General features: G+C 39.8%; 1 protein-coding gene across 2 annotated transcripts in view; it reads left to right on the forward strand.

The window, feature by feature from the left end:
- The first annotated feature begins 22,965 nt into the window (after positions 1 to 22,965).
- LOC118984145 (UDP-glucuronosyltransferase 2B31-like) overlaps positions 22,966 to 27,411 on the forward strand; it is a 46,284-nt gene continuing 41,838 nt past the window's right edge. For both annotated transcript variants that reach the window (XM_037041933.1, XM_037041926.1), the window contains exons 1-2: positions 22,966 to 23,736; positions 25,260 to 25,408. In XM_037041933.1, the coding sequence (XP_036897828.1) occupies positions 22,998 to 23,736; positions 25,260 to 25,408 (888 nt within the window). In that variant the 5' untranslated portion in view covers positions 22,966 to 22,997. The remainder of the gene's footprint in view (positions 23,737 to 25,259; positions 25,409 to 27,411) is intronic.

The raw sequence follows: 27,411 nt of genomic DNA on the forward strand, positions 1-27,411 counted from the left end.
CAAGGAAGACACAAACAAATGGAAATATATACCGTGTTCATGGATTGGAAGAATTAACATCATCAAAATGTCCATATTACCCAAAGCAATTTACAGCTTCAATGCAATACCTATTAAAGTACCAATGGCATATTTCACAGACATAGAACAAACACTTCAAAAATTTGTATGGAACCATAAATGACCCATAATACCAGCCTCAATTTTGAGAAAGAAGAACAAAGTAGGAGAGATTACAATACCTGATATCAAACTGTATTACAAGGCCACTGTAGTCAAAACAGACTGATACTGGCATAAAAACAGGTACATAGACCAATGGAACAGAACAGAGAGCCCAGAAATAAACTCAACTCTCTAGAGTCAACTAATATTTGACAAAGGGAGCAGTGACATAAAATGTAGTAAAAATAGCCTCTTCAACAAATGGTGCTGGGAGATGTGGACACCTACGTTTAAAAAAATAAAACTCGAGCAGCGACTTACACCATACACCAAAATAAATTCAAGATGCATAAAAGACATAAATATAAGCTGTGACACCAATAAAGTCCTAGAGGAGAACACTAACATGAAAATCTCTGATATTTCACCCAGCAACATTTTTACCGATATGTCCCCTAGAGCAAGGGACATAAAGGAAAGAAGAAACAAGTGGGATTTCATCAAAATTAAAAGCTTCTGCACAGCTAAAGAAAACAGTGTTAAGATAAAAAGAGAAGCAACAGTTTGGGAAAACAAATTTGCCAATGATACCTCAGACAAAGGGGTAATCTCCAAAATATAAAACGAACTTACTCAACTCCACTTTCAGAAGACAAGCAACCCAATTAAAAATGAGCAAAGGACTTGAACAGACACTTCTCCAAGAAGGACATACAGAGGATCCAGAGACACATGAAAAGATGCTTGATATCGCTAGCTATCAGAGAGATACAAATTAAAACCACAATGAGATACCACTTTACACCGGCCAGAAGGCCATTATAAACAAAGCAACAAACTACAAATGTTGGAGAGGTTGTGGGGAAAGGGGGGCCCTGTTGGTGGGATTGCAGACTGGTACAACCACTATGAAAAACAGTATGGAATTTTCTCACAAAACTAAAAATGGACCTGCCTTTTGACCCAGCAATTCCACTGCTGGGATTATGTCCTAAGAACCCTAAAACACCAGTCCAAAAGAACCTATGTACACCAATGTTCATAGCAGCACAATTTACAATAGCCAAGAGTTGGAAGCAACCTACATGCCCATCAGTAAATGAATGGATCAAAAAACTATGGTATATTTACACAATGGAATTCTATGCAGCAGAAAGAAAGAAGGAGCTCCTACCCTTTGCAACAGCATGGATGGAACTGGAAATCATTATGCTGAGCGAAATAAGCCAGGTGGTGAAAGACAAATACCATATGATCTCCCCTTTAACAGGAACCTAAATAACCAAACAAGCAAGCAAAACGTGACCAAAGACACTGAAATTCAGAACAGGCTGACAGGGTCCAGAGGGGAGAGGGGAGAGAATTTCAGGGGAAAAGGGAAAGGATTCACAGAAACTAGTATAAAGGACACATGGAGAAAAACTAAGGGGGGTAAAAATGGGAGGGAGGTGGAGAGCATGGGATGGGTGGGCTGGGATGGGATTGGGGGTGGAAAACTCTACTTGAACAATAATTAAATTAAAAAAACATTTTAAAAAAGAAAAATCTAGCATTACAATACAATTCTAATAAATAAGAAAAATTAATGTATGTTTTTTAAATTAATGATACTAATTAATTTTTGTATGAGATTACTGACTAAAAGTTCAAGAACATAAGGAATGTCTAGCAGCTTGGGTACTCCATGTCAGTATCAAGCTAGTAGGTACATTGAGGTATTTGACTTATACCTCAACGTATATGACATTGATTTATATGACAATTGACTAGGTATTATAAAATTTTGAGCTGTCTATTTAGGATATGTACATTTTTTCTTATGTTTTTTATATGAAATTAAGGGTATACTTTACAAAATAAATTGTTTTGTTTTCTTGTGTTTAGTTTTGTTTAGGGGGTTGACAACTTATACACAAATACTGATTTCCATCTTTTTTAGGAATGTATATAGCACACAATTGTGTGGAAATTATAATTTCACAAGCCAATAGCATACAGGATAATATCTCTTAATAAGTCAAATAAAGAAATAATATATATTTCAAACAATTGAGTGGTTAATCACGCTATATTACAGGCAAGCAGAAATGAAGGAATGAAGTCAAATTTAATAAAGAATCAATAACCAACCAGGAACAGATTTCCAACTGTCAGTAGAAAATAAAAGTCCCCTGTTGCTATGGCATGTTGCTAGGGAGCATGGTAACAGGTTGGAAGGCTGGTTGATCTCTTTCAAGGGCAGCTTGGAGGATTATCACCACTGTCTAAAGGACCTACAATGCCAAGACAGGAGGGAATGCCCAAGGATCTCTACAGAGAGTTTTGGTTAGTGAAGAATCACTCTGCCCAAACCAAATTGATCAAATACTGCTAACAAACTCTCAGTATTGATAGCCTAGATGTTTCTTTGCCAGAGTTGTTTCACCTTACTTCATCATCAGTAAGCCCCCAGCTTGGGGGCAAGTACCTCTGTTTATGAACAAATGTATGCAGACCAGCATACCAATTGAAATTTCTTCATTCTTGCATCAAAGCAAATACTTTAGTCTTTGTAATAAACAAGTGAATTAAAGTGACTTCACTCATAAATAAGTGGATTTGAAATCACATAAACCAATGTGCATGTATTTAAAGATCTACGAATGAAATAGTAAAAAAAAAAAAACATAGAAGAAATGGCCTGGATGGTATTAGTGTGGTCAGTAAAAGCTTCTCTGACACTTGACATTGACCCCAAGGCTTCCGCCATAAGGTAAATGTAGCCTTGGGTGTTGCAGGGAAGACTGCTCTAAGAGCAGGACAGAGGAGAAGGAAAGGTCACAAGTGCTGAGGTGGAAACACGCTTGGCAGCTTCAGTGAACAGCCAGAAGGTACAGGTGCCAGCAAGACAGTGTGCATAGGAAAAGAGATAGGACAGGTGGTTGCCAAGGGTCTGTCCATTGTCACACTGAAAAATTCAACCAAGTAAATTTGAGGATCTAATGGACTCTATTGAGCAATTCATGAGTGGGGCAAAATACCATCAGCAACTAAAAAGGTTCTCAGAGGTTTTGAACAAAATGGAAGATTTGTATAAGCAGAAGAATGCATTGGGGAAATTATTAGCAAAATGGAAAACACGATTATTTTTTCTAGATTTCATTTATATATTTTTAAAGAGAGGGGAAAGGAGGGAGAAAGAAAGGGAAAGAAACCTCAATATGCAGCTGCCTCTCAGGTGCCCCAACTGGAAGTCTGGCCTGTAACACATGTGTCCTGAAAGGAATCTAACTGGTAACCTTTTGGTTCACAGGCCAGCACTTAATCTACTACATCACATCAACCAGGGCAAAAAAAAAACGACAATGTTATTTTTAAACTGGGCATCATCTTCCAGGAAAGGAATGGCAGGGGGTTATCATGAAGATTGCCTCTTCTTCCAAAGGAAGATACAGAGGTGCCAAGTGACAGATTAACTCATTGGTAGTGATCAGAAAGTTCCAGACAGGTTGATAATGATTTTATTTCTTGGGGAAGTTAAAGTTTCAAATAAATCAGGTATTAAATCTAGTTGTGACATTATGGTCTTTCAGCAGAAGTAATGTCACTTATGATGTATTGTTTTCTTAATAGCATCATATAGGGCCCTTTAGGCCCCCCCAAAAAGGTTTATAATTTATTCTCAATGGGTTGAGAAACCAAATGGAAACTTTGAGCAATAGAATGTGATAATCTTATGTGTTTCAAAACAATATCATTCTGGGTGGGAAACAGACAATAGATTTATGAAGAGAAAAGTAGAAGCCAATGGACCACCTGTAAGGTGGCAATCTCACACCATAAAATTACCCTAAAAAAACTTTTTAAAGACATCATCTTAAAACTTCATTTCACCATCTGATTTATGTCTAGGAAAGAAAGTCCAAAACTATCAAAACAATTTTATAAAAGTTTATTTGAGCTCTGGCTGGTGTAGCTCAGTGGATTGAGTGCAGGCCTGCAAACTACACGATCATGGTTCGATTCCCAGTCAGGGCACATGCCTGTGTTGCAGGCCAGTTCCCAGCAGGGGACGCACAAGAGGCAACCATACATTGATATTTCTCTACTTCTCTCCTTCCCTTCCTGTCTAAAGATAAATAAATAAAATATTTTTAAAATAAAAAAAATTAAAAAGTTTATTTGAGCTAATAAGCGAGGACAGGCACAGAAGCGAAATCAACAAATGAGAAAATGCTCTGAGAATGGCAGTATGACAATTCCTTTTATGCATTTGGAATCAAAGGAGAAAATGTAAAGAGAGTTACATGAAATTCACTAGTATTAGATTAAAGAGTCAAGAAAGCAAAGTTGAGGTGTGAGGGTAGGTCCCCCTACCCACTAGGATTGGATAAAAAGTGAAATGGAGACCTCTGGCTGAGATGGAGGAGTAGGCGGAAATACTGTACCTACTCGCACAACCAAATTTAAGGACAAAAAAGATTTAGAAACAAAATGACAACCAGAACAGACAGAAAAATTGAACTGTACTGAAGTAAAACAACAATGAACCATTCATCCAGACCGGTAAGAGGAGTGGAGTTCATGGACAGCTGAGAGGGGTCCCTGCAGGAACAGGCAGTAGTTAACAGACCTGGATTTGTGAGGAAATGAGCAAACCCAGTGAGGAAAGCAAGGTGGTTGGCTGACCTCAGAAACACATTTGCAAGCAGATAAAACAAGCAAAAAACAGGCAGTGAGACAGACCCCAAACCCAGGGCCCCAGAGGTGGGTATTAAAGCCTAAAAGGAGCGATTGAAAAAACTTTCAGGGGTTGAGGTGCCAGGAGAGGCTCCCAGCCTCACAGGAGGGTTTGTGGAGAGACTCACAGGGTCCTACAATGTACACAAGCTAACCCACCCAGAAACCAGCACCAAAAGAGCCCAATTTGTTTGTGGGAAGTGGCAGAGGGAACCGAAATGTGAGAGAGAGCAGAACAAGTGCCATTGCTCCCTCTCCGACCACACCCCCACATACAGCATCACAACCCAGCAACTGGGTGCACCCACCCTCCTGTACACCTAAGCCTCCACCTCTTATACCTAACAGGCACAACAAAGACCAAAACATTCTGGATCAAACAGAAGAACAGATCAAAGCCCCATACATCTAAGCAACCAAGAGATACCAACCTATCAGGTGCACAGTTCAAAATACTGGTGAACGGGATGCTCACAGAACTGGTTGATTTTGATCACAAATTAGATGAAAAAATGAAGGCTACACTAAGTGAAATGAAGCAAAATGCAAAGGGAACCAATAGTGATGGGGAAAAAAACTTGGACTCAAATTAGTACAGTGGATCAGAAGGAAGAAAGAAACAACCAAACAGAAAACAATGAAGAAACAAGAACTCAAAAAATTGAAGAGAGGCTTAGAAATTTCCAGGACATCTTTAAACATTCCAAGATCTGAATTCTAGGGATACCAGAAGGGGAAGAGGAGAAGCAACAGGTGGAAAACTTATTTAAATACATAATAAAGGAGAACTTCTCCAATCTGGCAAAGGAAATAGACTTCCAGGAAGTCCAGGAAGCTCAGAGAGTCCCAAAGAAGTTAGACCCAAGAAGGAACACACCAAGGCACATCATAATTACATTAGCCAAGATTAAAATGAAGGAGAGAATTCCAGAAGCAGCAAGAGATAAGGGGACAGTCACCTACAAGGGATTTCCCATCAGATTGTCAGCTGATTTCTCAAAAGAGACCTTGCAGGCAAGAAGGGGCTAGAAAGAAGTATTCCAAGTCAGGAAAGGCAAGGACCTACATCCAAGATTGCTCTATCCAGCAAAGCTTTCATTTAGAATGGAAGAGCAGATAAAATGCCTCCTAGATAAGGTCAAGTTAAAGTAGTTCATCATCACCAAGCCCTTACTGCATAAAATGTTAAAAGGACTTATCTAAGAAAAAGAAGATAAAAAAAAGCCCTGGCTGGCATAGCTCAGTGGATTGAGCATGGGCCTGTGAACCACATCATGGCGGTTCTATTCCCAGTCAGGGCATATGCCTGGGTTGCAGACCAGTTCCTGGTTCCCGGCAGGAGCTGCATGAGAGGCAACCATACATTGATATTTCTCTCTCTTTCTCTCTCCCCTTCCCTTCCCCTCTAGGATAAATAAATAAAATCTTTTTTAAAAAAGAAGATAAAAAATAGGAACAGTGAGAGGACAGCAAACTCACAAACCACACCCAAAACAAAAGCAAACTAAGCAGACAGCTAGATCAGGAGCAGAGCTACAGAAATGGAGATCACACTGAGGTTTAGCAACAGGAGAGTGGGAAGAGGAGAGTGGGGAAAGGTACAGAGAATAAGTAGCATAGATGGTTGAGAGAAAACACACAGGGTAAGGGCAAGAGTATTGTGGGAAATGTAGAAGCTTAAAGAACTTATGACACATGGAGAAGAATGTAGGGGGATGGGGTGTGCAGGGTGAAGGGGAAAGAAGGGGGGAAATGGTATGACTGTAATGCCATAATCAATAAAATATATTTTTTAAAAAAAGAAAAAAGATGAAATGGAGAGGTAGTTCTTTTACATTGGCAGGTACAGAATACATCTTTCACATTGGTGGAGACAGAATAGGTAACATTTTACATGTATAGTAAATGCAGCTGGTATTTGGGCAACAAGAGATGTTTGAGGTCACTGTGTTCTGCTGCCCAAAGTCATGCCTTTGAGAAATTACTCAGGCATTTCAAAGGTCTGTTATCCTTGATGCATAAGAACAATGGACTGGCTCTTTTAAGGTACAGATTAACCTTTTACTAAGGAAGCTATTGGCCTGAGATGAGACTACTCACCAGGACCCACCCAGTTAGAAATTTATGATCAGGTCATCCTGTGTGGTGAGCTTGTGTCACTGAACTTGTCCACCTGCTGTGTAGCCCCTGTTTCATTCACAGGAATAGCCATTAGAATGGATCCCATGATTCCTCGGCTAAAAAGATGTAACTCTACCACCCTATCTCCCATTTTTACTTTGTAAAATACTTGTCATCAGAAAATTTAAACTTTAAAGTCAAACCATCTATGAAAACCCAAGTAAAAATATACCTCTTCTGCAATTCTATGATATTTATTTGAAATGTATGTATGACACTTCAGAAACCTTTCATGGGAATAACTCATTCAGGCATATTAATTCCTATCAATGTTGGTACCCTTGTGTTTCTCCTTCAGATATAAGGAGAATGCTATGAAATTGTCTAGAATTCATCACGACCAGCCAATGAAGCCCCTGGATCGAGCTGTCTTCTGGGTTGATTTTGTCATGCACCACAAAGAAGCCAAACACCTGCGGCCAGCCTCCTATGACCTCAACTGGTTCCAATACCACTCTTTGGATGTGATTGGGTTCCTGCTTGTCTGTGTGGCAACTGCTATGCTTGTAATCACAAAATGTGTTCTGTAGCAAGTTAATTGGGTAAGTGAGGAAAACCCCTCTTACCCCATTCTGATCAGATTGAAGGCAGGACCAATGGAAGGCAGGCACCAGAGCAACCAAATTCACAACAGCAGGTCTTGATTCTAGACCTAAAAGGCCTGCCAGTGTAACAAAGGGAAAGCAGGGATTAGTTTGGAGGTAGACCCACCCAAAGACGTGAAAGTTAGTGAGTTAATCATCATTCTGAGAAAACACCTGATCCATCCCACACCCAAAACTAATCTACCCAAGGGGAACAAAGAGATCTGACTGGTTGCTTCCTGCTCAAGACATGCTCTTAGAGTATATACTGGACTGTCCTCATCATGGGCCCTGTGATCTAAGCAGTCACAGGGCCATTGGCCTCCGGGAGGGAGTCCCTCTCACCCACCAGTGTGGTGGAGCAGGTCCTAGTGTTTTCAATTGCCTCTGGCCCTCTGACCCAGACTATAGAACCTTCATGCCAGAGAAGATACATGGCTATTGTGGGCACTGGCACAACACACAGTCCCCACAACGGAGCCACAAGCCAGATGCAGCTTGGCACAAGCTAAGCTACCTGGATGACCACTTAGCAGCCGCTTGGCATTCAAAAGCATGGTACTTCAAATGGAGTGGGAATTCTGGGCACTGCCATTTGTTTTGTTAAGTAGAGTTGGGTTTTGTACGGACTTTGCAGAGGAGATGAGCTTTCGGATGGGGAGTTCCCCATTTCCCCAGATCATTCAGCATTCAAATAAATAATGTTTTTCTTTCTCAACAGCCTCTACCTCTTGAATTTGTCATTTGGTGGCAGCAGGCAGCTGAACCACACTTTGGGTCAGAAATACTATGACATTAGGCCTTGCCATCACTGTGTGTTCCCTCAGCTGCCTCCAGCTGCATGGATGGCAGGGTGTTCACTTGTCAGTGGAGTCCTGGGCTGCCCGCAGAGGCTGAAAGTGTTGAAGAGCATATCAGGTCTAGACCCCTTGTACAACTGCAGCCTATTGCCTTTGGATGCCTTCAGAGGGCATTTCTGCTGTATTTATCTGTGGAGCCACATCTCAACTGTGCAATTGTGGGGAGTGGCCCATGGTGACTGACTTGCAGAACTGTACACAAAGCCTTCTGTGGCACCTCAGTCACTGATAAGTGCCACTCCCTGCAATTGCTCAGCACAGAAGAGCCAGTTTCTGTCACTCATTAAACCTCGATAAGCTATGCCTGGATTCAGGGTACCGCACCCCATCAGGCCTCAAGTGAAAGTGGACATATGTTTTTTGACTCCTCCTTACACATCCCTTTGAAATGTATGGAATCACTCAATGCAGAGAGCCTGAATCTCTGGGGACAGGCAATCCCAGAAGGGCATGAAGGTACCCTTGTCCTGCCAGCTGTCAAAAGTGAGACTCTTTAACAGTCTGGCAGGTTGTGGGGGCCTCATGGCCTCAGCGGCCAAAATCGATGGCACATTTCTGAAGGACTGAGGTTGCTGGTATATTCTGACCTGAGAAAGATGTGGATTGCCATATTCTAAATTATATTTTTGAAGATTCTTCAAGAACATAGATGATTCTACAATACCTGTGATTACCTGGACTCTGTTTTGTAAGAGGCTTTTCTACTCTAACTTGGTGGATGACAGAAGCTATTAATCGGTTCAAGTAGCATTTCTGAGAATGGCCTTGTGTTTTCAGCACTTGGGTGTCTTCAACATGTGTCTTGTACCATAAGTCACAGGATTTAGTGACAGCTTTTCTTTCACCTCCCCCAATCAAAAGCTTTCTAAATTGTTCGAATCTTGCCTGGAATTAAAGAGCAGTAAACTTAGTCTTACCAAATTGCCTATGATAATACACTTGAGGACATTTTATTATTTACTGAGACATTCTTTGGGTATTATTTATACCTCAAATGATAACACAGTCTACAGAAATAAGTGTTTAAAATGTAAAGTTGTTTCATTACTGAAGTGCTCATCCTATTAAATATTTGAATATCAAAGTGAGATATTTACAGTTAAGCAAGTTAAGGCAAACCACCTTTGTAGCATGTTAGTTTCTCTTACAAATTTCTGATTTTTTTCTTAAAGTCGGCTTGCAAGTCTACTTTGTGTTGTACACACACAATGTCTTCTAAACTATGGCTTAGATTGAATTGGGCTGCAACCAAGTCCAAATCCCAACCCTCTGTTCCTTTCCTGCCCTTTTCCTCCAAATAATGTTATCTTTATTTTTTGGCTTTACAGTACGGCCAGGAACCCACATTCAATATTGACTAAAGCAGCATAGTTCATATTCTTACATCCTTTCAATCTCAGGTGGAAAAGTTTGACTATTGGACCAATACTGCTTATTATTGCTTTGCTGTAGATAAATACCACTTATCAGGTTGAAGAAATGTTCTTCTATTAAAAATGAATCTGAAAAAACTATGTTAGGGAGTATAATGTGGAATAACGTTTTCAAACAAACTTTAAACATATCATGAAACCCTAATATCTGCCATATAAAACTTGCACAGGCACATATGTATATGTATAGTGTGTTCCCTCAGGGACTGAATACCTATCAGTCAATGAACACACTTACCTCCAATGAGAGGGATGAAGTATACAGTAATTACAGATAATATTGGATTATAGGCAATATTGTTGCACATTCTCCATATCACATTGCAAAATAAACAAGCTCCAAGGATAAAAACGTAAGTATGATTGATATGCTTCTTTGGAAATAGAATATATGTAAATTTGTTTAAACACAGAGAAAACATTCTGGAAGAATATAGCAAATTGCCAATGATGGTCACTTAAATGTTTATATTATGTCCTCTTTGTCTGACATTTCACAACATGGCTTTTATGTATTACATGAAATAACAAATTTGTTAGTGAAATAAACATATTGATTCAAATTAACAAGTTCCAAGATTTTAAGATTGTCTGATCAATCTGTAAGTGTTACTCAGAATACTTGATTTGAGCAAAAATCTGGTGTCAAAATGGGGCTCCTCTTCATATTTTAACATGCCTTTAATTTAAAATACCTATGAATACATATATGTCAATGCTTATTAAAATTTCAATCCAGGAAGAAATTTAACCTCACTATTCTTAACAATTTTATTGTGTTGAATGTCAATGTTTTATGAATTTTACAGTAACTTGGAGACTTCTGCTGACTTATATTTAAAGATTATATTGGTGGTGATTTTGAGATATGACTAAAAATACTCAAACAATCTCCCAACCTGTCTCCTTCCCTTGAACTTTGGCAGATCTTGCAGCTGCCTCAACAAAAAGCATACAGTGAAAGTGATACCAGTACCAAGGCTCTGACAGAAAAGTTAATACATCTGTCTCTGTTTCTTTCTCTCTCACTCTTTCCCTCCATCTGGAGAATATGTACAACCTCAAAGCTAGATTCTCATCCATTCCTTAGTGCCAGAAAATTGTTGATAACACACTCTTCAACCTTGTGCTCCAAACTCTTTTCCTCATTCCAAGGATGTCTGTGAGTATCTTCCCCGTCCATGTTGTCAGTCTGCTGGTGAGTCTCCTGCATGCATGTACCTTCTCTATCCACTATATTTCTTAAGTATTGCACATTCAGTAACAGAATTGAAATGCACCATTGTCAAACATAGAGAGGATCAGCCTTACTATTTGAGATTTGGTCTGCCCTTGGCTTTCATCCCTATAGGCAGTCCTCACACATCATCAGTGCCTGCCTCTTCTCTATCCACTTTCCTGTGTTCAATATCAATGCCAATGAAGCAAAGACCCATGGTTGAACCTCTTCTCCTTGGTGGTTTTCTTTATATATATATATATATATATATATATATATATATATATATATGCATCAATTATGCTATTACAGCTCTCCCATTTTCCCCTTTCACTCCCCTACACCCTGCACATCCTCTCCCACCCACATACCCCTGCTTTAGTTCATGTCCATGTGTCATACTTATAAGTTCTTCGCTTCTACATTTTCCATACTATTCTCACCATCTCCCTCTCTATTTTCTTTTTTTAAATATATTTTATTGATTGTACCATTACAGTTGTTCTATTCCCCCCCTTCATTCCCCTCCACCCTCACCCTCCCTCCCCCACCATTCTCCCCGCCCTTAGTTTATAACCACGTGTCTCAAGTTCTTTGGATTTTATATTTCCCCCACTATTCTCACCCTCCCCCTATCTATTTTCTACCTACCATCTATGATATTTTCTGTACCTTCTCCCCCTTCTCTCCCTCCCACCCCCCTGTTTCTAACCCTCCATGTGTTCTTCATTTCTATGGTTCCACTCCTGATCTAGCTGTCCTCTTGGTTTGCTTTTCTTTTAGGTGTGGTTGTTAATAACTGTGAGTTTGCTGTCCTTTCACTGTTCATATTTTTTATCTTCTTTTTCTTATATAAGTCCCTTTAGCATTTCATATAATAAGGGCTTGGGGATGATGAACTCTTTGAACTTGACCTTATCTGAGAAGCACTTTCTCTGTCCTTCCATTCTAAATGAAAGTTTTGCTGGATAAAGCAATCTTGGCTGTAGCTCTTTGGATTTCATGACTTGGAATACTTCTTTCCAGCCCCTTCTTGCCTGCAAGGTCTCTTTTGAGAAATCCGCTGACAGTCTGATGGGCACTCCTTTGTAGGTGACTGTCCCCTTATCCCTTGATGCTTCTAGGATTCTCTCCTTCATTTTGGTATTGGCTAATGTAATTATGATGTGCCTTGGTGTGTTCCTTCTTGGGTCCAGCTTCTTTGGGACTCTCTATGCTTCCTGGATTTCCTGGAAGTCTATTTCCTTTGCCAGACTGGGGAAGTTCTCCTTTATTATTTGTTCAAATAAGTTTTCCACTCGTGGCTGTTTCTTTCCCCCTTCTGGTACCCCTATAATTCGGATGTTGGAATGTTTAAAGATGTCCTGGAGGTTCCTAAGCCTCTCCTCATTTTTTTGAATTCTCATTTCTTCATTCCTTTCTGGTGGGATGTTTTGTTCTTCCTTCTGGTCCATTCCATTGATTTGAGTCCCAGTTTCCTTTCCATCACTATTGGTTTCCTGGACATCTCCCTTCATTTCAATTAGTTTAGCCTTCATATGTTCCTCTAATTTGTGACTATGTTCCTCTAATTTATGACTATAATCTACCAGTTCTGTGAGCATCCTGATAAATAGTGTCTTGAATTGTGCTTCTGAGAGGCTGGCAATTTCTCGGTCACTTAGAGTTATTGACTCTGGGACTTTGAGTTCTTCTTGCACCATCTCTTGGGCTGTTCATGCCTGTTCCATGGCAGGATCAGAGCCCTAAAGTGTTCAACAGGGCAACTAAGTCGCTGGGTTGTGATGCTGTATGTGGGGGCGGGGTCAAAGAGGGACTATGGTGTCCTGTCTGCTGCCTGCTGGCACAGCCCTCACCGGTGCCGCAGTTGCTGCTGTCACGGGCCCACACATTTTGTCCCACTGCATGCGAGTGTGCCACCGCCGTCAGCCCTCGCCCCCTGGGGCCTGCGTGGTCCGTCTCACTGTGCGAGAATATTCGACCACGGTCAGTCTGCCCCACACTCCAACTGGTTCCGGGCTGCCTGCGTGCCTCATCCGGGGATCTTTCCTGCCCAACCCTGCTCGCTGCTGGCTCCGCCCCTCTTACCATCCCCCTTGAAAGGTTAGTTGTAGTCGGACTTCCGTATAATTCAATTTTCTGTCCTTTGGTTGTGTCTTTGTTTCTACAAACCTTTGTTGTATTCAAACTTGGTTGTGGAAGAAGGCACAGTGTTTCCACCTATGCCTCCATCTTGGCCATACCACCCTGAACGCACCCGATCTCGTCTGATCTCGGAAGCTAAGCAGGGTCGGGCCTGGTTAGTACTTGGAAGGGAGTCCCTCTCTATTTTCTACCTATCATCTATACTACTTACTCAATGTACCTCTTCCCCTTCTCTGCTGCTCCACTCCCCTGTTGATAACCCTCCATGTACTCTCAATTTTTGTAGTTCTGGTCCTGTTCTAGTTGTTTGCTTACTTTGTTTTTCTTTTTGTTTTAGGTGTGGTTGTTAATAATTGTGAGTTTACTGTCATTTTACTGTACATGTTTTTTTATCTTCTTTTTTTAGATAAGGCCCTTTAACATTTCATATAATAAGGACTTGGTGATGATGAACTCCTTTAACTTAAATTATCTGAGAAGAACTTACCTATCTTCCCATTCTAAATGAAAGCTTTGTTGGATAGAGCAATCTTGGATGTAGGTCCTTGCCTTTCATGACTTGGAATACTTCTCCCCAGCCCCTTCTTCCCTGTAAAATCTCCTTTGAGAAATCAGCTGACTCTGTGATGGGAACTTCTTTAGAGTTAACTGCCTCCTTATCTCTCTCTTCTTCTAGGATGCTCTCTTCATTTTGATCTTGGGTAATGGAATTACGATTTGCCTTGGTGTGTTTCTCTTTGGGGTCACCTTCTTTGGGACTCTCTGAGCTTCCTGGACTTCCTGGAAGTCTATTTCCTTTGCCAGATTGGGGGAGTTCTCCTTTATTATTTATTCAAGTAAGTTTTCCACTTGTTGCTCTTCCTCTTCTTCTTCTGGTACCCCTATAATTTGGATATTGGAATGTTTAAAGATGTCTTGGAGCTTCCTAAGCCTCTCCTCAGTTTTTTTGAATTCTTGTTTCTTTATTCTTTTCTGATTGGATGTTTCTTTCTTTTCTCTGGTTCACTCCATTGATTGAGTCCCAGTTTTCTTCCCATAACTGTTGGTTCCCTGTACATTTTCCTTCATTTCATTTAGTGTAGCCTTCATTTTTTCATCTAATTTGCAACCAAATTCAATCAATTCTGTGAGCATCCTGATTATTTTTGGTGGTTTTCTTAAGCAACCAACTCTTCTTGCAATGTCCCAGGTGGCTCAACCTTGGCAGAGAATCTCCCTTTCCCGAAATCACCTCCTGCCAAGCTTCTGCAGGCCAGTGAATCACCTGCCATTCAGAGGGGACTAGTGGTTTGGAAGGAGGCTTTGTCCCTCTTCTCTTGTTCATACCGACCTTCAGGAAAACGGGACCCATTTGGCATAAATCCTCTGCCTATTCCCTTCTTTCTGAGAAATTTGGATTCTTCTTTCTGGTGCACGTAAGGCCCAAAATCCCTGACACAAATATGCAAATTTTTAAACAACTGTGCGACTGATGGACTACATGTTTCTCTGCAGATTTTTACTAGCATTTGCCAACTCTCATGCCTGGACTGACCTGAATAGTTTTTTTTTCCCTGTGCCTCCTTTTCCTTTCTTCCACAGCCCTTGAAGAAATGGATTTTGTAATTCTAGCTCTTTTACTCTGTGGACCTGTTATTTTTGTTGTTTTTTTGAATCAAATACATTGGATGTGGGAGGTAAAGAACTATCTCAGTTGTTCCTGGTGGCTCCTCTCATGTCTATCAGTGTCTTGTTTCTTGTAACTAATGTTAAATTTTGTTTCTTCTTGTTCCACTGCAAAAAGAATGAACCAGAAGACATGGGACAAAATGAAAGACCTCACAGCCAGATCTGCTGGGTTTTGGAGAGTCTATTTTTTCCCACTAAAAAGGAAAAAGCTGCTTCAACTGGCAGTTGCCCAACCACAAGCAGATACTGATTTGGGGTGAGTGCTACTGCAACACAGAATGGTCAGAGAATCTGAACTTTTAAACTCTGGAGGTCTGAAATTTACTGTTGGTCACTGTCAAGTTTGTCTGGTGTTTCAAAGCCATACAATATTGGATGCTGCAAATATGAACTGAAGGCATCAGCCTTTTATTAAAACTAGTAAACCTGTGACTGGTGGGTGTTTACCCACCATTTTAAAGAGATTAAATATAGAAAGGGGCAAATGTGAAGACACTTTTACAATTTTAAAATGTCACAATTAGAAGTCGGGGATGGCGACAGAGTAGCATGGAGGGAACCCAGCTGCCGTGCATCTGGTAGAAAATCGGAGCGGATCTACGGAAGAACAGCTTAATCAACCAACAATTCCCCAACATTTATGAAAATAAGAGACCAGGGAGTGTGACAGAGGAACCAGACAGCTGCAGGTCGGCGAGGACTCCAGAAGGTGAGTGAGGACAAAAGCGGCTGCGTGCCCGTGGCGTCCTAGGCTGCGGGCTGCACCTGCTGCGTATCCAAGGCAGTCAACCTCCAGCAGTGCATGCGTACAGATGAGAAGCGGTGGGCAATCTGGGCCGGCACCAGCAGTGGGAACCAGAGGCCCGGTCTGAATCCACGGCAGGGGCGCCTGTGGCAGAGGGAACTCCAGAGGCCCGGCACCCGGTGGGCCACCAGCGGACTTTGTGGGAGCCATGGGCCTGCTACAGGGTCCGTGGGAGAGAACTGACTCCCCCGCTCCCCATTTAGGCAGGCAGGTTAATACCGGGCAGAGACCTGTGGGCTTAAGTTGATGTAAGGGTGGCAAGGGCGGAGGACCCTATTTAACTGCCCACCAGCCCACCAGCCCACCAGCCCACCAGCCCACCAGCCCACCAGCCCACCAGCCCACCAGCCTGGGGGATTTAAGAAGGACACTGTCATTGCCGATCTTTGGGGATTGGGTTGGGCTGAGAGGCAGGCTTTGTAGAGAAGTCTCTATTGGAAAGTGAAATGAGGTGCTCTGCGACAGCACTGGGCCTCACGGCCCAACCACCCAGCAGCCATCCAGGGGAGGGGTGGGAACACCTGGGTTCTGCCACGGGACTGAGAAGGACAGTGCCAGATACTGCAGGACACAGGCAGCCTCCCGGGGGTGTGGGCGCCCACATCCCAATACGGCAGCCTGGCTAGAGTGCACTTGCATACCTGCCCTCAGAGAGACCCAGCCGGGTGCAACCAGAAAAACCAGTTTGGACAGTTTGAAACCTACAAAGGAAGGGTGGTTTTTGTTGTTGTTGTTGTTTTTAATGTGTGTGTGTGTGTAGTTTTTTTTCTTTCCCCCCTTTTTTTCTCTCTCAACTTCTTTTGTAAGTAATCTTATATCTTCTAAACTGTATTGTTGCTCTATTTTTCCAATACTCTGTTCCTCATTTCTTTCTCTTTTTGTCTGGATTAACTCCTTCCATTCTTCCCAAATTTTCTGTTTATTCTCTTCTCTCCTGACTTTTGTGTGTGTGTGTGTGTGTGTGTGTGTGTATGTGTTTGTGTGTGTTGGATTGTTTGTTTGTGTGTTACTTAGTTTTCTTTTAGGTGTATTATTATTTTTTTGCATTATTCTTACTTCTTTTTTTTATTTTAAGAATATCTCTGTATCCCTCCTCTTTCTGTACAGGTTTCTTAGTCCTGGCTGGTTATATTGTACTACCTGACAGGTTCCCACTGCTCTTTCCTCCACAGGGTATTGCTAATTTTCTATACTTCACTTGCTTTCCTTTGCCATAGCACCCAAGCTCTATAACCCCCATTTAGATAGATCACATAGAGTTTATCACGTGAGTGTTGTTCTAATATTATTGTAAATAAGAGCTGTTCTATACAACAGTAATATTTCATAACACATCTCTCAGACCTTAGACCACCTTACAGGTGCCTGAATTCTATTACTCTATTTACTCACACGCTACACCCAGTTACTAACCTGTACTCTCACCTTACCTCAAATCTGACCACCCGCAACCACACTGCTTTCTAGATACAACTCACAAGCTCCCCCCTTCCCAACAAGAGACTTAACTTATGTCCACCCTTTCCTAAAAGTGGTAAGCTGGGTTGAAGAGCACAGTTAAATCTATACATAGCCTAAAGATTGTCTATTTCTTCTCTGCCCACTGTTTCTGTAAACAACATAAAATAATCTTCAGCTATCATAAACCATTTTGCTTCTCCCTCCAACTGATCACACATGCACAAAAGAAGGGAGTAGGTGGAAGCGGAGAACACCAAGATACCTGCAGGAGATTGCACCACTGACTTTCACAGGTATCCTACCACAGAAGTTCACACCATAAACCCAGGGAACCAGAACAGATCAATTTAAGAAGCTGAGGCCAACAAGAAGAGTATCACAAACAATAGGAAGACAGAGAAACAATCCCCAAATGAAAGAAAAGAAGGAAGCCTCAGAAAGAATGTTAGATGAAATAGAGGCAAGTCAACTATCAGATGTGGAATTCAAAGCACTGGTTATCAGGAAATTCAAAGAGCGTACAACAAGCTACCAGAAACTACAGGGGAGCTACAATGAACTCTCCACACACTATAACAACATGAAAAAGGAAATAGAAACCATCAGTAAAGGCCAAGAGGAAATGAAGAATACAATTTCTAAACTGAAGAACACAGTAGAAGGTATGAAGAATAGAATCGATATGGCAGAAGATCGCATAAGTGAGATAGAAGACAGGATAGAAAGAATCTCTCAGACAGACCAAGTGAGGGAAAAGAGAATCAGAAAAAATGAGGAGAATTGAAGAGAAATGCAAGACAACAAGCAACATAATAATATCCGAATAATAGGAATACCAGAAGGAGAGGAAGAAAAACAAGAGATAGAAAACCTACTTGAAAGAGTAATAACAGAAAATTTTCCTAAATTGAGGAGAGATAAGGTCACATGGATTCAGGAATCACAGAGAGTCCCCAGCAGGTGGAACCCAAGGAGGCCTACTGCAAGACACATCATCATTAAAATGGCAAAACTCCAATACAAAGAGAGAATCCTAAAGATAGCAAGGGAGAAAAAGGAAGTAACATACAAGGGGGTCCCAATAAGGTTGCCTACTGACTTCTCAAAGGAAACATTCCAACCAAGAAGTGAATGGCAAGAAATACTCCAAGTAATGAGAAACAGAGGCCTACAACCAAGGCTACTGTACCCAGAAAGGCTTTCAATCAAGATAGAACGCCAAATAAAGAACTTCCAAGACAAAAGAAGTCTAAAAGAATAGGCCTCCACCAAACCAGCTCTACAAGAATTACTAAAAGGGCTGCTTTAAGGAAAGGAGGAAAAGAGAGAGATGGAGAGAAACACAGGTACATAAATGGCAATGAATAAGTACCTTTCAATAATAACCTTAAACATAAATGGATTAAATACACCAATTAAAAGACACAGAATAGCTGAATGGATAAGAAAGCATGACCCACTCATATACTGCCTACAAGAGACCCACATAAGGACTAAAGACCACCACAGACTACAAGTGAAAGAATAGAAACACATTCTCCAAGCAAATGAACAAGAAAAAAAACCTGGGATAGCAACTCTCATATGAGACAAAATAGACTTCAAAAAAAGGGCCATAAAGAGAGACCCAGAAGGTCACTTCATAATACTCAAGGGAAGAATCCACCAAGAAGACATTAACATTGTAAATATATATGCACCCAACACAGGAGCACCCAAATATATAAAGAAAATCCTAGAGGACCTCAAGAAAGATACTGACAGCAACACAATTATAGTAGGAGATTTTAACACCCCACTGTCAAAAATGGACAGATCTCCCAAAAAAAATATCAACAAAGATATAGCTGCACTAAACAACACCCTAGATGAAATGGACTTGACTGATATATATAGAGCCCTTCATCCCAAAGAAGATAAATACACATTCTTTTCAAATGCACATGGAACATTCTCAAAGATAGACCACATGATAGGACACAAAATGAGACTCAACAAGTTTAGGAAAATTGAAATCATATCAAGCATTTTCTCTGACCACAAGGGAATGAAATTGGAAACTAACCCCAGAGGAAAAAACCCCAAACACCCAAAATCATGGAGACTGAATGGTATGCTATTAAACAACGAGTAGGTCAAGATAGAAATTAGGGAAAAAATCAAAAAGTTTCTGCAAACAAATGAAAATGAACTCACAACAACCCAAAACTTATGGGACACAGTGCAGGCAGTCCTGAGAGGGAGGTTCATAGCAATACAGGCTTACCTAAAGAAAATAGAAACATTTCAAACAAACAACCTAACCCAATGCATCCAAGAACTCTAGGAACAACAACAAAGACAGCCCAGAGCAAGTAGAAGGAAGGGTATAACCAATATCAGAGCAGAATTAAATGACATAGAGACTAAAAGCACAATTCTAAGGATCAATGAATCCAGGAGCTGGTTTTTTGAAAAGATAAACAAAATAGACAAACCTTTAAGTAGGCTCATCAAGAAAAGAAGAGAGAGGACCCAAATAAGCACAATCAGAAATGAAAGAGGAGAGATTACAACTGATACCACAGAAATAGAAGGGATTGTAAGAAATTACTATGTAGAACTGTATGCCAAGTAATTTGAAAGCCTAGGTGAAATGGACAAATTTCTAAAAAACTGTAATCTCCCAAAACTCAATGAAAAAGAAGCAGAAAACCTGAACAGGCCAATAACAGCAGATGAAATTGAAGCAGTAATCAAAAAACTCCCATCACACAAAAGCCCTGGACCAGATGGTTTCACAGGAGAATTCTACAAAGCTTTCAAGAAAGAACTAACCCCAATTCTTCACAGACTATTCCCAAAAATCCAAAAGGAGGGAAAACTCCCCAACCCTTTTTATGAAGCCAGCATCATCCTAATTCCAAAACCAGATAGAGACAAAACAAAGAAAGAAAACTTCAGGCCAATATCGCTGATGAACATAGACGCTAAAATCCTCAATAAAATATTGAAAAATCGCATCCAACAATACATCAAAAAGATCATACACCACAACCAAGTGGGATTCATCCTAGGGATGCAAGGATGGTTCAATATTTGCAAATCAGTAAATGTAATACACCACATAAACAAAAGCAAGGACAAAAATCACATGATCTTATCAATAGACGCAGAAAAAGCTTTTAATAAGGTACAATACCCATTTATGATAAAGGTACTCAGCAAAGTTGGAATAGAGGGAGCATTCCTCAATATAACAAAGGCCATATATGAAAGACCTACAGCCAACATCATACTCAATGGGCAAAAACTAAAAGCTTTTCCACTCAGATCAGGAACAAGACAAGGTTGTCCACTTTCACCACTTCTATTCAATATAGTATTGGAAGTTCCAGCCACAGCAATCAGACAAGAAAAGGAAATAAAAGGCGTCCAAATGGGAAAGGAGGAAACAAAACTGTCATTGTTTGTAGATGACATGATAGTGTACATGGAATATCCTATAGACTCTACCAAAAAACTATTCAAAGTAATAGATGAATCTGGCAAAACAGCGGGTTACCAAGTCAATATCCAGAAATCAAAGGCATTTTTGTATACCAACAATGAAACAGCAGAAGCAGAAATCAAGAAAAAAATCCCATTCGATATAGCAAAATAAAAATGAAACATCTGGGAATAAACCTAACCAAGGAGGTAAAAGACCTGTATGCAGAAAACTACACAACACTGAAGAAAGAAATCAAGGAAGACACAAACAAATGGAAACATATACCGGGTTCATGGATTGGAAGAATTAACATCATCAAAATGTCCATACTACTCAAAGCAATTTACAGATTTAATGCAATACCTATTAAACTGCCAATGGCATATTTCACAGACATAGAACAAACACTTCAAAAATTTATATGCAACCATAAAAGATCCTGAATAACAGCTACAATTTTGAGAAAGAAGAACAAAGTAGGAGGCATTACAATACCTGATATCCAACTGTATTACAAGGCCACTGTAATCAAAACGGCCTTGTACTGGCATAAAAACAGGCACATAGACCAATGGAACAGAACAGAGAGCCCAGAAATAAACCCAAATCTCTACAGTCAATTAATATTTGACAAAGGGGGCAATAACATAAAATGGAGTAAAGATAGCCTGTTCAACAAATGGTGTTGGGAGAACTTGACAGCTACATGCAAAAAAATGAAACTCGAGCACCAACTTACACCATACACCAAAATTAATTCAAGGTGATGAAAGACTTAAATATAAGCTGTGAAACCATTAAGGTCCTAGAGGAGAACACTAACATGAAAATCTCTGATATTTCACCCAGCAACATTTTTACTGATATGTTCCCCAGAGCAAGGGACATAAAGGAAAGATTAAACAAATGGGATCTCATCAAAGTTAAAAGTTTCTGCATGGCCAAGGAAAATAGTATCAAGATAAAAAGAGAAGCAACAGTTTGGGAAAACATATTTGTCAATGATACCTCAGACAAAGGTTTAATCTCCAAAATATACAAAGAACTCACTCGACTCCACTCAAAGAAGACGAGCAACCCAATTAAAAAGTGGGCAAAGGACTTGAACAGACACTTCTCCAAGGAGGACATACAGAGGATCCCGAGACACATGAAAAGATGCTCGATATCACTATCCATCAGAGAGATGCAAATCAAAACCACAATGAGATACCACTTAACACCAGTCAGAATGGCTACCATAAACAAAGAAACAAACAAGTATTGGAGAGGTTGTGGGGAAAAGGGGACTCTATTTCACTGTTGGTGGGATTGCAGACTGGTACAACCACTATGGAAAACAGTATGGAATTTTCTCAGAAAACTAAAAATGGACGTGCCTTTTGACCCAGCAATTCCACTCTTAGGAGTATATCCTAAGAACCCTGAAACACCAATCCAAAAGAACCTATGCACCCAATGTTCATAGCAGCACGATTTACGATAGCCATGAGGTTGAAGCAACCTAGATGCCCATCGGTCAATGACTGGATCAAAAAACTATGGTACATTTACACAATGGAATTCTATGGTGCAGAAAGAAAGAAGGAGCTCCTACCCTTTGCAACAGCATGGATAGAACTGGAAAGCATTATGCTGAGCGAAATAAGCCAGGCAGTGAAAGACAAATACCATATGATCTCACATTTAACAGGATTCTAAACAATAAAACAAACAAGCAAGCAAAATGTAACCACCAACACTGTAATACAGATTGTGCAGACAGGGTCCGGGGGGAGAGGGGAGAGAATCACAGGGGAATAGGGGAAGGACTCAAATGAATAAGTATAAAGGACACATGGACAATAACTAAGGTGGAGGGCGGAGATGGGAGGGAGATGGGGAGCACTGGGGTGGGGCAGGTCTAGGAATACAAGACAGAAAACTGTACTTGAACAAGAATTAAATAAAAATTTAAAAATAAAAATAAAATAAAATGTCACAATTAAACATTAGCTGGCTTGAATGAATGAATGAATGAATGAATAAATAAAGCCCTGTGTGGGGAACCATTAGATTCCCCATTAGATTCTCATGGGGAATCTAATAACTATGAGCAGAATGAGATGTTTATATGTCATCATCATTGCCTAAGTATTCAGCTACCCATTGCTTTTTCCACTTTTAATCCAAATGTTATCATATTTTCACTTTGAGTTGTAGAAGTTGTATATTAACTTCCTGATTGATTTCTCCTTGCATAAATATGAGCAGTGACAAAAGAGATCTTCAGTTTGGAAAGAAGGATGTGCTCCGGCAGGATGTCTAAGAAATGGATTTCGGTTCTTCTGCTGCTACAGCTGAGTTGCCAGTTTAGCCCTGGGGGATGTGGAAAGGTGCTGGTGTGGCCCACAGAATATAGCCACTGGATCAATATGAAGATCATCCTGGATGAACTTGTCCAGAGAGGCCATGAAGTGACTGTTCTGACATCTACAGCTTCAATCCTTATTAAGGCTAATACACAATCTGCTATTAAATTTGAGATTTATCCTGCATCCTTTACAAAAGAGGATTTGGAATTTATTTTCATTAAGCTAATCAGTAAATGGACAAATGATCTGCCAAAGGATACATTTTGGACATATTTTTCACTAATTCAAGAAATGTTTTGGGAAACTTATGATTTTATTGAAAAGCTCTGTAAAGATGTCGTTTTGAACAAGAAACTTATGACAAAACTACAGCAAGAAAAGTTTGATGTTATTCTTGCAGATGCTATAGTACCCTGTGGTGAACTCCTGGCTGAGCTACTTGAAATACCCTTTGTGTACAGTCTTCGTTTCTTTCCTGGCTATGTAGTTGAAAAGCAGAGTGGAAGACTTCCATTCCCTCCGTCCTATGCACCTACCATCTTGTCAGAATTAAGTGATCAAATGACATTCATCGAGAGGGTAAAAAATATGGTGTATGTGCTTTACTTTGACTTCTGGTTCCAACTATATAATCAGAAGAAGCCAGATCAGTTCTACAGTGATGTACTAGGTAAGTTATGTTTTAACTGGGTACCATGAAGCCCTACTTTTCCTAGTGCCTTGGGAGGTGCCTTTGTATGAATATTAAGTCAGAGAAGTGTGTCTTTTATAAGAAAAATGATTATGTAATACATAATGTCCTTAGTCTTACAAATATTATAGTAACACTTAAATTATAAGGTTAGTTTCAACCTTGTGGTCCATTAGTGCAGAACACTCCAGGAAGTCAGAGACCCCAGACTGAAGCACTGAAAGTTCTTCAGATGATCACATATCCACCTTGTTTATTTGTTTGTTTGCAATAACTTTTATTTTATAGCAAAGTTTTAGGTCTATCGCAATGTTAAATACAGATTTTGCATATTTGCCCTACCTTCTCACAAGCACCATCTCCTTTATTGTCAACATCCCCCTTCAAAGCAGTACATTTGTTATAACTGATGGAAATACATTGACATATCATTATCATTCAAAGTCCATAGTTTACATTAGGGTTCACTCCTGGTGTATATTTTGTGATTTTGGACAAATTCATAAGTTCATGAATGTATCATTATAGTATTGTACAGACTAGTATAACTGCCTAAAAATCATGAGTGCTCTATTTACCCTAAAAGTCAATTTTAGTATAAATTTTTAATCTTCAATAAAGGCATTAGAAGTTTCATTATCCATCTCATCAAAGCACAAGTGAAGATTGAGGAGTTATTTCCAGCACACTGTTTATGGAGGATTGAAGAAATTGTTTCCACTTGTTTCTCCTTGGTTTCCATATTTAAAATTTAAACTGGTTTGCCTATTACCTAAAGGAATCTTTGATAATGGAGAAATATAATAGCTTTATCCCAGATTCAGGAACCTATAATTTGAGGTTTCTAATTATTGTATTCCATCACTAAGTGTTTTTAAGTTGTCTCTTGAAGGGTGGGTAATCAAGTTATATGTCTATATTTTTTTGTTATATCTCCTCAACAAAGGCAAAATGAACCAAAGTTAATGATAAGCACTCATATTGTTGTACTTTAAAAATTTTCCAGCTTTTCTGCAAATCCTTTTATTTAGTAGACAAATATTATTAAGCTTCTAACATGAACCAAATGCAATAGTAGCCATTCTTAAAACCTCACCATGCAAAATCTACAAACAAAGGAATAGCTTGCTAAATTGTAGAATCTATATAGAGTATGCTAGGGAATAGCATTTTATGTGTATGGTAGGGTCAATGTCTTGAGGAGTCAAAGTCACCATTCACATTTTCATTAGTTAATTTCAAAGCTTTACAGAGAAAACAAATGCATATCTACTGCTTTAGTGCTTAGATTAATAATTGTTTAAATTCTGAATGTACTGAAATCACATAGAGATAAAAGTCCGTTGTAACATATATAATGTATGTGTATACATATTTGTATTTTCAAACCAATGACTTTTAAACATTTTGGGCTACATTAGTCCAAGCTCCTTTCAGAAAATTTCCAGGTACATTAAAGGTCTCTCATTTTATCTACTTTTTTTTTCTACTTTTACTTTAAGGAAGACCCACAACATTATTTGAGTTGATGGGAAAAGCTGAAATGTGGCTCATTCGAACCTATTGGGATTTTGAATTTCCTCGCCCGCTCTTGCCACATTTTGAATTTGTTGGAGGACTCCACTGCAAGCCTGCCAAACCTCTGCCTAAGGTAAACCTGTCCATGTTTGTTATACTTTACACTCTCAGTAGTAATGATTCTGTGTTTTCCCTTAGAATGTCAGATCACACTGAGATACATATGGGAGTCTGGGTAAAGTGTCCTGATCATTAAGAACTCATACATATATTATAAGGTGGAAGCTACACTAAACTCCTTCCAGGACCAATCTGAAATTACAAATTAAATTATAAAATAATCATCCTGAATAACCAACTGAAGATGAGCTGAAGAGAAGGCTTATAGCCAAGGAATTACAGAAGTAACTACATCACGACACTGAGACTGGTGGGAAGTGCAGAGGTGCGAGAGAGCTGGCTGGGCTCCCAAGGGTGGCAGCTGAAGTGCTGGAGGATATTTCAGTGACCAGGGAATCCCTTGAGTAGTGTGGGGTCTAAACCTTAAGGCAGGCATGCCAGCCTATAGTATCAGAACTGGAAAAGACATCCACATAAGATCCCCCTGCGAAAAGTAGCAGGGTTTCATCTGCCAAGGAGAGATGGCCAGAGATGCAGCCACTTTATTTTTTTAGTATATTTTAGTAATTATGTTATTATCGTTGTTTTATTTTTTTCTCCCCTTTATCCCCCTCTGCCCTGTATTCCCCTAACCCCGGCACTCCCTACCCTCTTAGTTCATGTGCATGGGTTGTCCATATAAGTTCTTTGGTCTCTCCATTTCCTATACTATTCTTAACATCCTCCTGTCTATTTTGTACTTACCAACTGTGCTTGTTATTCCCTGCACATTTTCCCCCATTGTCCCCTCTTCTTCTCCCCACTGGTAACCCTACATGTGATCTCCATTCGTATGATTCTGTTCCTACTCTAGTTGCTTGTTTAGTTTCTTTTGATTTTTGTATTTTTAGGTTCAGTTGTTGACAATTGTGAGTGTTCATAGTTTTGATCTTCTTTTTACTAAGTTTCTTCAACATTTCATAATAAGGGCTTGGTGATGATGAAGTCCTTTAACTTGACCTTATCTAGGAAGTACTTATCTGTCTTTTAATTATAAATGATGCCTTTATCGGATAGAATAACCTTAGATGTAGGTTTTTATTTTTCTTGACTTTGAATATTTCTTTCCAGCCCCTTCTTTCATGCAAGGTTTCTTTTTAGAAACCAGTTGGTTGTCTTATGGGAACTCCTTTGTAAGTAACACTCCTTTTCTCTTGTTGCTTTTAAGATTCTCTCCTTATCTTTAATCTTGGGTAATTTAATTAGATGTATTTTGGTGTGTTCCTCTTTGAGTCCAACTTCTTTGGGATTCTCTGAGCTTCCTGGACTTGTACATCTATTTCCTTCACAAGATTAGGGACATTTTTTTCATTGTTTTCTCAAATAGGTTTTCAATTTCTCGCTCTTACTCTTCTCCATCTGGTACTCCTATGATTTGGATGTTGGAATGTTTAAAGTTGTTCCAGAGTTTCCTAAGCTTCTTCTCATTTTTCTGAATTCTTGTTTTTTTTTATTCTGTTCCAATTGAAGGTTTATTTCTTCCTTTTGTCCCAAATCATTGATTTGAGTCCTGGTTTCCTTCCCTTCACTGTTGGTTCCCTGTATATTTCACTTTATTTCACTTTGCATAGCCTTCACTTCTTCCTTTATTTTGCATCTGGTTTCTACTCAATCATTTCTGTGAGCATCCTGATTACCAGTGGTTTGAATTCTGCATCTGATAGGTTAGCTTATTGTCACTTAATTCTTTTCCTGGAGTCTTGATCTGTTCTTTCATTTGGGTGATATTTCTTTATCTTGGTGTACCTGTTACATTGTAATGGGAAGAGACTTCAGTATTCACTATGGTGGGGAAACCCACTTCTCTGCATTGTGGCACTGTATTTGGAGTAGGGATCAGAAAAGAAACAATGCTCCCTGCTCAGCTCTCACATTGCTTTCAGTTGCTTCCCCTACTACCCATGAGGACATTGCACACTTTTGGTGCTTATTCCTGGGTTGGTGGGGTTTTACATGTTCTAGGACCATGTGGACCCC

Source organism: Sturnira hondurensis, unplaced genomic scaffold (assembly GCF_014824575.4).
Source record: "Sturnira hondurensis isolate 20B ecotype Veracruz unplaced genomic scaffold, ASM1482457v3 Scaffold0000566, whole genome shotgun sequence".
Lineage (NCBI taxonomy): Eukaryota > Metazoa > Chordata > Mammalia > Chiroptera > Phyllostomidae > Sturnira > Sturnira hondurensis.